The sequence below is a fragment of the Bufo gargarizans genome, chromosome 4 (genome assembly GCF_014858855.1).
Source record: "Bufo gargarizans isolate SCDJY-AF-19 chromosome 4, ASM1485885v1, whole genome shotgun sequence".
In the NCBI taxonomy this organism is placed as follows: Eukaryota; Metazoa; Chordata; class Amphibia; order Anura; family Bufonidae; genus Bufo; species Bufo gargarizans.
The window spans coordinates 429,427,356-429,439,719 of NC_058083.1; the positions used below are offsets into that span (position 1 = coordinate 429,427,356).

General features: G+C 45.0%; 2 protein-coding genes across 3 annotated transcripts in view; both read right to left on the minus strand.

Annotated features, from left to right (window-relative positions):
* Window positions 1-4,017, minus strand: part of KAT14 (lysine acetyltransferase 14) — a 33,908-nt gene extending 29,891 nt beyond the window's left edge. For both annotated transcript variants that reach the window (XM_044289997.1, XM_044289996.1), the window contains exons 1-3: window positions 3,762-4,017; window positions 2,434-2,555; window positions 2,231-2,352 (exon numbers count right to left, since the gene is read on the minus strand). In XM_044289997.1, the coding sequence (XP_044145932.1) occupies window positions 2,231-2,352; window positions 2,434-2,555; window positions 3,762-4,014 (497 nt within the window). In that variant the 5' untranslated portion in view covers window positions 4,015-4,017. The remainder of the gene's footprint in view (window positions 1-2,230; window positions 2,353-2,433; window positions 2,556-3,761) is intronic.
* Window positions 4,018-4,145: 128 nt separating this feature from the next.
* LOC122934497 (protein PET117 homolog, mitochondrial) lies at window positions 4,146-6,721 on the minus strand. Its single transcript, XM_044289998.1, has 2 exons — window positions 6,567-6,721; window positions 4,146-4,456 (listed from the first exon to the last, which is right to left on the minus strand). The coding sequence occupies exons 1-2, from the start codon at window positions 6,660-6,662 to the stop codon at window positions 4,307-4,309; spliced, it is 246 nt and encodes an 81-aa protein (XP_044145933.1). The 5' UTR covers window positions 6,663-6,721; the 3' UTR covers window positions 4,146-4,306.
* Between the last annotated feature and the right edge of the window lie 5,643 nt (window positions 6,722-12,364).

The window sequence follows — 12,364 nt, forward strand, 5'->3', positions numbered from 1 at the left end:
ATTGTGTGATGCCATTTATCTCCACTAATCACAAACTGAGAGGGACAGGATTCTTGAGCTGAAAGATCTTGGTTTATCATCTGGCTGATCGCTAAGCACCTAGGCTGAAATGTCAGCACTGTTCAAGGTTGTGCATTCCAGTGTTTGGGAGAGCAAAGACAAACTGGAATGACAGCAAGAGGTGCACAGATAAATCGCCTGATTACAATAATGGTGCGTAGTGATCCATTCTGTACTGCAAATGAAATTGGACGTCACAGCCCAAGCCTTAAGCGGCAAATAGTGTCTACGCAAACGATCAGAAGGCTGTGCACGACATTGGGGTATAAGCCAGACATCCAGCTAGATGTGTTGCACAGCAAGAAGGCAATGGAGGCTGAAAGGAGGTCTAACCTCTTCAATGAGGAGTCCCGCTTTTGTCTCAGACACAATGAAAGCTGGAGATTGGTCTGGAGACCATGTGGGCAACACCATAAAAGAGGCCTTCACAAGAGAATGTCACTCTGGCCCTACTCCCAGGATTATATCACGTACAGTAGCTGGACTCCTCTAGTCTTCATTTAAAGTACACTAACAACTAAGCATTACATGGATTTGGTTGTGGAACCAGCTGAATAACCATTTATCCAATGTGTCCTAGTAGCCATTTTTTAACAGCGCATCTTTTTATTATCCTACCTTATAGGGCGTCCCCCACTGATGCCATGGCACTAATATCATAATATAAGGCGCCAAAATATACGGGGCCAACAGCGGACGAACAGGGGGTTCTGTAGAAAAAAAAATAATATGTGCCATGGCATCAGTGGGGGCCGCCCTATAAAGGTAGGATAATAATTAGGCTAGAGCTAGCCTGATGAAAGGTCCTCTTTAACATCTCGCACAAGCTCTCTAATAGCAAAAAATATAAAAATTTAAATCAAGTAATACTCACCCCCTGATGTGCCGCTATACAGCATGTGACTGCTGCAGCCAGTGGTCACAAGCTGTATAGCGGCACATCTCCACTGCAATTCGTAAACTGGCGTCGACAGTAGGACCGGACCAGTGGCGCAGAGAATGGCCCCAGGGCCTGTTATGTTTGAGACTGGAAAACTGAATTGGGAGCCCCACTGGGGGCAAGGACAGAAGACTCTCTCTGCTTAGTGCAGATGAATATAACGGGATATACAAGTAACAGGAAATTTAAATATTAAAGAGGTTATCCAGGCTCATAATATTGATGATCTATCCTCAGGATAGGACATTCATATCAGATCAGCGGGGGTCCGACACCTGACACCCTCATTGATCAGCTGTCTGAGGAGACAGCGCGCGCAGTGTGCACCTGCCGTTTCCCTTCTCTATTCCTGCTCACCGCTGCTTTGCTATAGACAGAAGCAGCTCGCGCCGTCTTCTCATACAGCTGATCAGCGGGGGTCCTGAGGATAGGTCATCAATATTAAAAGCCCGGACAACTCTTTTTCGGCAATGTTCATACTTTCTGTTTTTCTGCTCCGTTAGAGGAGCAGAACAACAAAAATAATGGGAGCGCCACATAACTGAAATGGACCACAATAATCTGCATACAGGACTTTTCTGTCACTCTTTGGCAGAACCTGCAATAAAGGCCCCGAACTGAGCCTCCAACGCAGATGTGAACAAGCCCTCAGGCCTCTTTAATACAAGTGAGTTTTCTGGGTGAGATATATGTATAGTGAACAGACTGAATCCTAACCCATTCATTTTAATGGGTCTGTGTACATGAGCACCATTTTTAACGCACCATCTTTGCGTTCAGGAAAAAATCACAGCATGTTCTATATTGTGCGTTTTTTTCACGAACCTCTGGCTCCACAGAAGTGAATGGGGCTTGTGTGAAAAACGGAAGGCATTTTCACTGATGATCGCTAGGAGATATAGACTGTTATTCTTCAGCTTTGATTCACGCATGTGAAAAACGCATACAATCCGGAAACACTGACCGCAATAGCGGAAATAACGGACTGAATTTGCATGCAAAGCCATAAATTGAACACATCCTGATACAATCTGCATCGCTCGTGTGATAGAGGCCTATATGGGCACAGCTGATAGCATAGAAAATAATCTTTTGGAAAAGGTATCCGACGTTGCCAGGGTAACAGTTATTCCAAAAGCAGCGCTTTCTAAGGTAATTCAAGATTAAATCTAAATCTGGGTGAAAACCCCATGCATCAGATTCCTCATACTCAATTCCACAAACATTCACCTGTTTCCCAGGAGGAAGGTCCAGTGCTTCTCTATAAATAAGCAGATGTCCTCTTTCCATCTGAAGTAGCCCTGGCGGCCAGACCCCTCCAGGGATAAGTTGTACATGGCCAACATGACAACCTGGAAAATGACAAATTTCACGTATGAGAACCAGAGCTGTGCGCCATAATCCATTACCGCTAAAAGCCATCACCGACTTACCTGCTGCCAAGTTAGCCGTAAACGCTCAAACTGCTCTTTTCCATCCTCCGAACAGTCGTTACATGCGAGTTTGAAGAAATTGTCTCCTTTCAGATAACTTGGGGGATCGCCTCTCAGCTGATCTGCAAAAGGACAATGTAAAGGAGTTGGCTGCGTGGGAACGAATGTAGAATATATACGGGGGGCTTTTTAATAGCTCCTAAAACAGAAGTTTTGGGGCCACTCAAATGCAATCAGGAGCCTCAGTTGTTTTTTCAGAGATGCCAAGGTTAAAGGGGAATTCCGGTAGGTACACGTTATCCCCTATCCACAGGATAGGAGATAACTATCAGATCAGTGGGGGTCCTACTGCTGGGACCCCCACCGATCACGTACCCCCTGCAGCTCCCCTGAAATTAACAGAGTGGCTTGTTGAGCAGCAGGCAGGGCCATGGCCTGCAGGGGGTACGGGGCCCCCCGTTCTAGTGACCGGTGAGAGTCCCAGCGGTAGGACCCCCGCCGATCTGATAGATAGGGGATAACTTGTATCTACTGGAATACCCCTTTAAGGATGTGATGAACTGTGCAACAAAGGCCAGAATGGATCAGACTGGTGGGAAGCAGTATTAAGGAGGAGTCCCACTAACCATATTTATCACCTACACGCAGAACAGGTGCAACATGTCATGGGGGTCCCTCACATTACTGCATAGGGCGTGTGCAGTGAAGCAAGGCGTTTCATATTGTGCCCAATCCCACTCTCAGGTCATTTGGGTTTTATTTGCTAAGGAAAGCTCAAAATGTCCAGACCTGCTGGTGCCCTCCCAGGTAGGTTCCCTTCAAAGTCTACTATGTTGCATCTACTGGACTTATCGTAAATGTCTCATCTCTGTGAATAGGACCCCACCAACCCCGATGTATGGGCAGTGCAAGGGCCGATGGATGAAAACACGTCTATCAGTGCTGATTACGCAGGACAATGCAAACCAAATGTAGGAGGAACGATCACTGCTGTAGTCGTTCCTCCCTTATTCTCTTCTATTCATTATCGGCAGCACATCCCTGATTACACCGGGAGATGTGCTGCCAATAATTGGAAATCTTTTATCCTGATGAACGAGCGGCCACTCGATTACACAAGCCTATGAAGGCTTGTTCCCAACAATCGTGCGGTCTAATGGACTGAGCAAGTTGATGGATTTGCAGTGTCCCAGTGGTTGGACTTGTACTGAACTGGGCAGGGGTCCCAGCGATTCAATTCATACAAATAAGACTAATACAGCAACTTATGCAGAGGCGCCACACTCATCTTTTCTTGAGAATCCCCTTTAAAGAGAAAAATTGCTTACTTGCTGGAATCCATTTTTGACATTTCTCACAATGAAATGGCATCTCCTCCATCCATGGTGGCTCTATGTCATCACCAATGTCACTGTTCAGCGAGTCACCACTTTGATCATGAGACAAGTCAATAGATGCCTGATCTTCAGACTCTACCAGCAAGAGAGTCTCCCCTTCCACTTCGCCCTCCTCCAAGCCCTCGGAGGCAGATGTTCTAGTGGCGTCATCATCCACAGGCGTGATGTGGGCAGAAGTATCCATTGTCTACGCACAGCAGGATCAACTCTAATTGAGCTCCGTTGGTTTCTAATATTTAGCAGCTGCCGTGTATTGTTCCAGATCTGCCAACATTAAACAAAAAAAAACTGCAGAGACCACACTAGACAAGTTCATAGAGGGCATGGCACCTTTATTACAAGTCCATGACGTATTTTAACGCAAAAGTTCCAAAAGTGATCATCAGCCTCCGAGATGATGATTTACAGAAAGCAGAAACTACCCGTAATCATCCCGTCACTTCTAACAAGTCCGCGGCAGGGGGACGGGTCCGGCCTTAAGATTGGTTTGTCGCCGCATGTGAAAGACTCTTGTCTCGTTCTGACTCCAGCTGTTTGGTTAAATCAATCTGTTCTTGCAAAAGACGCCGATTTTCCTCTTTCCGCCTCTGCCTTTCCAGATCATGGACGACACCCAAACGCAGCCTCTGAACAGATAAAAAAAAGAAATAAAAAAATTATAATCATCTAATTTAACTGTACAATTCATTGGTGACTACTTAATAGGGGGACGAGCCTCCTTAGCGTCGCAGGTGACGGCCTCTATTGGCTGCAAACAGCCCCCAAACCCCCATGTCCCCACATCTTTTGATCGCGCAATGCTGTGGCGGGCATCAGAATTAACATGGTGCCAGGGAGCGGGGTAGGCATGACCAGTATGAGGGGCCCAGGCATTTCTTTTTTTGGGGGGGGGGGGGCATGAATGGATCACTATACGCAAAGAAAAAAAATAATGCAGAGATGAAAAATACAGTCGTGGCCTTAAAGGGGTATTTCCATCTTAGACAATGGGGGCATATCGCTAGGATATGCCCCCATTGTCTGATAGGTGCGGGTCCCACCGCTATATCGAGAACGGAGCGGGGAGCGCTGTGGCTGGAGGACCCCAGATTTCCCGGGGTCCGTCCACCACCAAGCGCTAATCCCCGCCTCTCCCACAGAAGTGAATGGGAGCATGCCGCGCATGCGCGGCCCATGCTCCCATTCATTTCTATGGGGCGGAGGGCAATAGCCGAGCTATGTTCGGCGCTCAGCTATGTTCGGTGGCCCCATAGAAATGAATGGAGGGCGGCTGCGCGTGTGCTCTCCTTCACTTTCGGGGCTCTGTTCTGGATATAGGTACGGGTCCCAGCGGTGGGACCCACACCTATAAGACAATGGGGGCATATCCTAGTGATATGCCCCCATTGTCGATGATGAGACAACCCTTTAAAGAGGAGCTGTTACCTCTCCTGACATGTCTGTTCTAGTACCTCCTTTCATTCCCCATGTAGAAACAAATCTGGAGCATCTATTCTTAGGACTATTATTTGCAAACTTCTAGAATAATACAGGAACGGCACAACGTATAAATTGTCAGCAGTCTGCAGTAAAGGTACTGCTGGTCGTTACCAGTAGCGGGTGAGTGTGACTATGTCCAAGTGCTGCTGTTTGACTGTGCAGGGACACAGCTCCTAACTGGTAACACCCATCTGTACCTTTACTGCAAGCTGCTGACAATTCATTCGCACACTTGTAGTAGAAGTAAGTAATAGAGGAATGGCACAACATACAGACATAAGAATAGAGGCTCCAGAATTGTTACTACATGGGGACTGTAAGTGCAGACATGACAGGAGAGAGGACAGGTCCCCTCTAAAAAGTTTGCCGCAGACTCCTTTATAAATTTGGTGCATCTCCTGCAAACCTGTGCGCCAGAAAAGCAAATCTATACCAGCTATAAGATGGCGTAGATTTGCATTAAAAAGGGCTCATTCACACGACCGTATGGTCACCGTTCCCCTGTTGCGGTCTGCAAAACATAGGCACTGGCCGTGTGATCTCTGCATCACGGATGTGGGGTCTGCGATCCGCAAGATACGTAAAAAGATAGCACGTCCTATTTTTTTCCATATCTTGCGGATCGCAGACCCATTCACATCAATGATGCGGAGTTCATACCGCTAGCGCCTGCATTTGCGGACCGTAACAGGGGAAACTGCGACCAAGTGGTTGTGTGAATGAGCCCTTATGTATGCCCGTTTCTGGTGTTTATTACGGTAAAGAGGCCACGCCCCTTCCACTAAGCCCCACACACTTTTTCTTTGTAAATTTTTTGTCATTTTAGGGCAAAGGGGAAAAGAAAACCATGAGGGGCTTTAGCTTTTTAACAAGTGAGCAGCATAAACACTGGGGGGGGGGGGGGAAGCTGCAAATATACATAACTGGACTTGTATCAGACAGCGCTACAATGCAGGCTGCAAACTGTGTGCAAAATAAAGGCGGGGCAGCTGCGCCTAGCAACCAATTAGATTGCAGCTTTCATTTTTCGAAAGCTGGAACATGAAAGCTGCAGGACGATTGGCTGCTCCAGGTCTCCTTCGCCCTGGTTTTATTACCCTCCCCCACAGGAGACGGCTATTCACCAGGCAGCCCGATGTCTTATAGAGCTGCTGACCCCATCTCACTGTGCTCACACACCGGTCCACCGTTCTGTTTGACCTTCAATACGTCACAACCCCCTGCAAACACAAAACGACAGGTCACCCGCACACCGACCTCTCTGTCCAGATTCTGCTTCACGTGTACCCCAACCACGGTGCCGACAGACAGGACCCCCGTGATACCCAGGACCACCTTGGATCGGGTAGACATGCCTGCTACTCTACCGGATGGGGCGGCGCTACAGTGGAACGCACTGACGGAGAAGTGAGACGCAACGCTACGGGGTGCGAAAAGGGACAAACTTCCTGAGTCTTCAATGTGGCGTGCTCTGCCCAGTGGGACAGCCAGGGGTTCTATGGAGTATGCCGTGCGTATGGACGAGTGTTTTAAAGGGAAGCTACTCTGCTGAAACTATGTCATACACATATACAATTGCATATTTAATAATATCAGTTATCCAATATAAAGTTTATTTGTTTGTTTTATTACTTGAAAAAAATAAAAACGTTTGAAAAAAAAAATCAATTTTCTGCATCCCCATTTTCTTACGGCCATAACTTTTTTATATTTCTGTCTACCAAGCTGTAAGAGGGCTTGTCTTTTGCAGGATGAACTGTAGTTTTTATTGGTACTATTCTTGGGGTACATACAACTTTTTGACTGTTATTCCATTATTTATATTTAGGGGGGAGCCGAGACAAAAAAAAAAAATGACAATTCATGTGTTTTTACCCTTTGTTCCTTTACAGCATTCACCGCGGAGGAAAAATATTTGAATAGTTCAGACATTTTCGGACGCAGCGATACCTGTTATGTTTATTTTTTTATTGTTTATATATTTTTCTGTGTAGAATTGGGACAGAGGGGTGATCACAATTTTTTTATAATTTTATTTATAAACTTTTTTTTTTACTCAGTAACTAATAGCCCCATTAGGGGGCCATAATGTGTGATCTATATGATTTTCACTGCCTGCCTGTGAAGCTGTGCCTTGTGCTTTACAGGAAGGTTACCATGACAGGTCTGGGAACCTTCAGCAGGCAACAGGCTTTCCTGGTAACCAACCAGAGCCGAACCCCCCTGCCTCTCCTTTGAACGTGGCATCCGAGGGGTTAAATGACCGGTTTCTGCGTTATTGCTACCGGGTGCCTGCTGTATCATATAGCCAGAACCCACGTATATGGCTCCATACAAGCCCTTGCACCTCCAAAAAGGCTGCATTCGGACCTTGCACTCCTGGGGGGCGACCACATATCTAGGATGTCTCGACAGGAGTCAAGAAGAATTTTCGAGTTCGACTTCATTCAACCAAATGGCTTGAATGCGGAACTCGAGATCTTTGGCTTCCTGTAAAATGGGGTGCCCCTGGTTGACGGACGACGGTGGTTTCTGTTTGATATCAGCACCCCCGTCCTCCCTTGACGAGGGGTCTCCCATAAAACTGCATGAATTCTCCAGAGGTCTCTATGTATTTTACAATAGGATATTTTATAATAGGATAACTGTATTTATAATCACACGTATTTTTAATAATTGAAATATGGATATTATATATACCTCTCCAATATTTTATAGAGTTTTTATATATATTTCTTCTATATATTTTATATAAATATTTTAATATTTACAAACAACTGTATTTGAAAGCAACTTAAAAATACTCTAAAAATATTTACAAATAACAGTGTTTGAAAGCAGCATTAAATAAATGATTCAAATATCTCTATAATAGAGAACTGGAAGTTTATACAATGGAACACACAAAGAGACGATTCTGGATTAGACTCCGGCTTTTCCGACAGATCGGCACAAAATAAAAAGAGGACATTATGTAAAGTATGCTTGACCACTGAGGAAGGAGCGAGTTTGAGCTCCGAAACATGTTTGGGTGAACAAGCATACAAAATCGGAATTACACTGTTGGAGCGCTCCAAGAGGAATCTAACTTAAAATACTCACGAAAATTGACCTATTATCTATGAAGCGGAACCCCGGCAGCTGAAATAAAGAAGTGAAGAGGCGATCCGAACATTGGAGGGGCGGAACTAATAACAAACAGAGACGCCGCCATAGCATGTGGCACGCCGACTTTTAAACAAGCTGCGATCGGAGGATCCAAGCCATAAAGGTCAGTCTCTTTTTCAGAATAGGAGCGGGACGCCGCACCAAAGAACAGCCGAACCGTGAGTAAAGGAAATATCCAAAAATATTCAAAATAATCAATGTGCAAAACGAGACTATATTTGATTATCTGCATGATATATGAAAGAAACAGAAGAAGATACCCAGTGATCAATTGCAATCAGTTTTATAACTAAATTCTCACAACTGCTACAAATAAGAACATTGTTGCGACACTATTACATGGTACAGAGACCTTGTTTCCACTGAGAATAGTGGTCTACAACATATATGGAATTAGTGCTATTAAATCAACCATAGAAGAACTTTCTGCTTTTCATTATCATCAACTGTTGCGAATATTTCTGTTATCCATTAACTGCTAATTGTCAACTGCTATTTAATTGCTGTTATATTGAAATTATTTATTCTATAGGTATTAATTGTTGTTACCGTATATTGTCGTCATCATCTACTGTTTTATGTATATACAATTTATGTCATTTAAATTAACTAATAAAATTGCCTTTCCATGAACCCATAAATAGAGTGCCTGCCCGCCATTACCTTATTTTAAATCTATTTATAATTGACTAGGGTGAGTCAAATTGGGCAAGAGCACCTGCTGCCAGAAAACCAGTGGAGAGCCACCTTTTTTTGCTATACTCCTGCCCATGTTCCCAGAGCTTTTAGGGCTCATGCAGGCGGCCATAGCCTGTTTCGCTGTCCGCATATTGCAGATCTGCAAAACACAGGTATCGGCCGTGTGCATTTTGCGCAACGGAACGTTCTGTCCTCTGTAGAACAGTCCTATCCTTGTCAGTAAAACGGCTGGAATGGACATACAGATGCAGGCAGTACGCTGAAAATAGCCCCACAGCATGATGCTGCCACCACCATGCTTCACTGTAGGGATGATATTGGGCATTGCCTAGTTTCCTTCAAACATGTTGCTTAGAATAGAATAAAAAAAAAATCTATATTTGTTTAATCAGACCAGAAAATCGTGTTTTTCACCTTTAACAGTTTTTTATTTATTTTTTGCAATATATGTTTTACTGAGGAGAGGCTATTTTTTGGCCACTCTGCCCTAAATACCAGATTTGTGGAGCACTGCAGTAGTGGTTGACCTTCTTTAAGTTTCTCCTATCTGCACTCAAGATCTTTGGAGCTCAGCCAGAGTCACCACTGGGTTCTTGGTCACCTCTCCTACCAAGGCCCCTTTTCCTCTAATTACTTAGTTTGGTGGGGCATCTAGCTCTAGAAAGAGACCTGGTTGTTCCAAACTTATTCCATATAAGAATTATGGAGGCCACTGAGCTCTTTCATTGCAGCAGAAATTGTCTGGTACCTTTCTCCAGACCTCCACACAATCCTGTCCTAGAGTTCTACAGACAGTTCTTTTCTCCTCCGGGCTTGGTTTTTGCTCTGATAAATATAGACAGGGCTGTGTCTTTCTAAATCATGTCCTATCAAATGAATTTACCACGGGTGGGCTCCAAACAAGGTGTACAAACTTCTCAAAGATGATCAAGAGATATAGGAAAATTTTAAGTGTCATAGCAAAGGGTCTGAATACTTACATCCATGCAAAATTATTATTTTTTTATTTTTTTTAATACATTTGCAAACATTTTTAAAATTCTGTTTTCAAGGGGGATTGAGTGCAGAATGACTGGTGGGAAAACTGGAATTTATTTTTATTTTAGCACAAAAGGCCACAACATAACAAAACAGTTCCCATCTGAAGACTTTCTGAATGCACTTGGAATGTAAGATTGCAGTAGTCCACAGCACTTTGCAGATTTTTTCATCACTCACTGTCCTCAGTGGGGCTCAAAAAGTAGATTCCCTGTCAGTGAGTCTTTGGGGGGAGGAAACAACTGAGAGCATACAAACTCAATGCAGATGTTGCTCTAAGTCGGATTTGAAACCACAGACCCCATCACTGCAAAGAACCAATGCTAATTAATGAGCCACAATGCTAACTATTTTTCGTTACCTAAAACTTTTTGGCATTAAGCCCTCCCTGACAGCTACCGTACATGTATATATGTGCATGATGTCAGGTCTTTAAAGATGGTGCCCACTTTGGAGCAGAAAGAGTGCCATAGACGCCTGCTGTTTCAAAGCACATGGCGGCTTTTTCTTTTCAGAGTGCCCCTTAAAATTCCCATTCCACCCCTGTATTTATACATTGAAATCTCTGCTATTTCTGACTTCAGTTGTACACGAGAGGGAAGTTATCAAGGATTAATAGTATTCTCTGTGTCAATGTGTATACAGAGATAGCTGCCAGTCACTGATAGGTTGGCACAGGAGTGGTTTTAAGTAAATAAATTTTGGAGAATAGTGGTTGGCACTCTGGTATTATTTAGGGAGGTGCTCTGTGTTAGGAATACATCTGTGCCCACATAGAGAAAGTAACCATGGCACTGACATTCTAATGGAATAAATGAGCGTATTCTATAAGTTATAACCAAGGGAAGGACAAGTGCCGATGGACAATAAACATGCCCATCAGCGCTTGTTCATATTGACCTATTACACAGGCTGATGCAAAGTCTATGTAGGCGGAACAAGGTAGGATCCCCACCAATCTAATAGTTGTCCCCTATCCTATAGATAGAGGATAATTTAATGTAACCGGAATACCCCTTAAAGTATAGGAAGAGTAGAAATTGTACCACCTACGTTAACTTTGCATCAGCCTGTGCAATAGCTCAATATGAACAAGTACTGATGGATTTGTTTATTGTCCATCGGCACTTGTCCCTCCCTTGGTTATGAGAAAAGGTTAAAAGAATTACATTTATTTATATACTGTAACTGGACCGCACATAAAATGTAGTGAAAAGGGCGTGGCTTGGCTGCCGACGGGAATGGCCGCTTGAACCTCGAGCACCAAGCAACCTGTACAGCGCGACACAGCGAGGTCCCTCAATATACAGTACCCTGCTTACCCCCGCTTGGGTCCCGGATCAGCAGCGAGATGCCCCGGGGGAAAAGAGCGCCTCAGAAGCAGGGGAAGCTCGAATTATACTTTGAAGCGGGAGCGGAGGGCGCGAACTCCAATGTGCCTCCGCCATCTCCCCAGCGCACTTCCGCGCCATCGCTCCGACCGCATGGAGACACCAACTCTCCGTTGCATCTAACATCCCTGCAGGATGTCTCCCCTTCAGTGCCGCGGAAGACAATAGCGGATACCCCACTAGCCGACGGGGTGCGCAATTCACCCGCGGCATCGCACATTCTGGACACCAGGAGCCCTGCTAAGCAGAAACCGCAGTTCCAGGGGGATGACCCACTTGAGGTAGGCCCAGACTGGGAATTAGGCCGCCCTGACCACCTGGCCAGTGTCCTCCAACACCTCCCTACCTCAGATCAACCTGCTTCAGGGAACCTTATGAAAAATATGCTGATGGCATTCAGCTCTGCCCTGCATAAGGACTTTATATCTTTACTCACCCCGTTGAAACTATCTATTGCGGAGACAGAGTCACGTGTGGCCCATATCGAAACCAAAATGGGCGAATTCGCCTCGTCGCATAATCAGCTCATAGATTCCCATGAGGAGGTGAAAACAGATATGGACGCTATCAAGGCTAAGCTTATGGATCTGGAAGACCGCTGAAGGTGGAACAATATAAAGTTCAGAGGGATACCAGAAGACATCAGCCCATCTGCGCTGACTCCATACCTGCAAGCCCTTTTTAAACAACTTCTCCCTTCCTGCTCCACTATGGATGTTACAATTGATAGGGCTCACAGAATTCCAAAGCACCGCCATT

Excerpts from the sequence above, each read along its gene's own strand:
- LOC122934497 (XM_044289998.1), bottom strand. The coding sequence starts at position 6,662 with ATGTCTACCCGATCCAAGGTGGTCCTGGGTATCACGGGGGTCCTGTCT. Across the intron at positions 4,457-6,566 it reads AGCAGAATCTGGACAGAGAG|AGGCTGCGTTTGGGTGTCGT; the intron begins GTCGGTGTGCGG and ends TTATCTGTTCAG.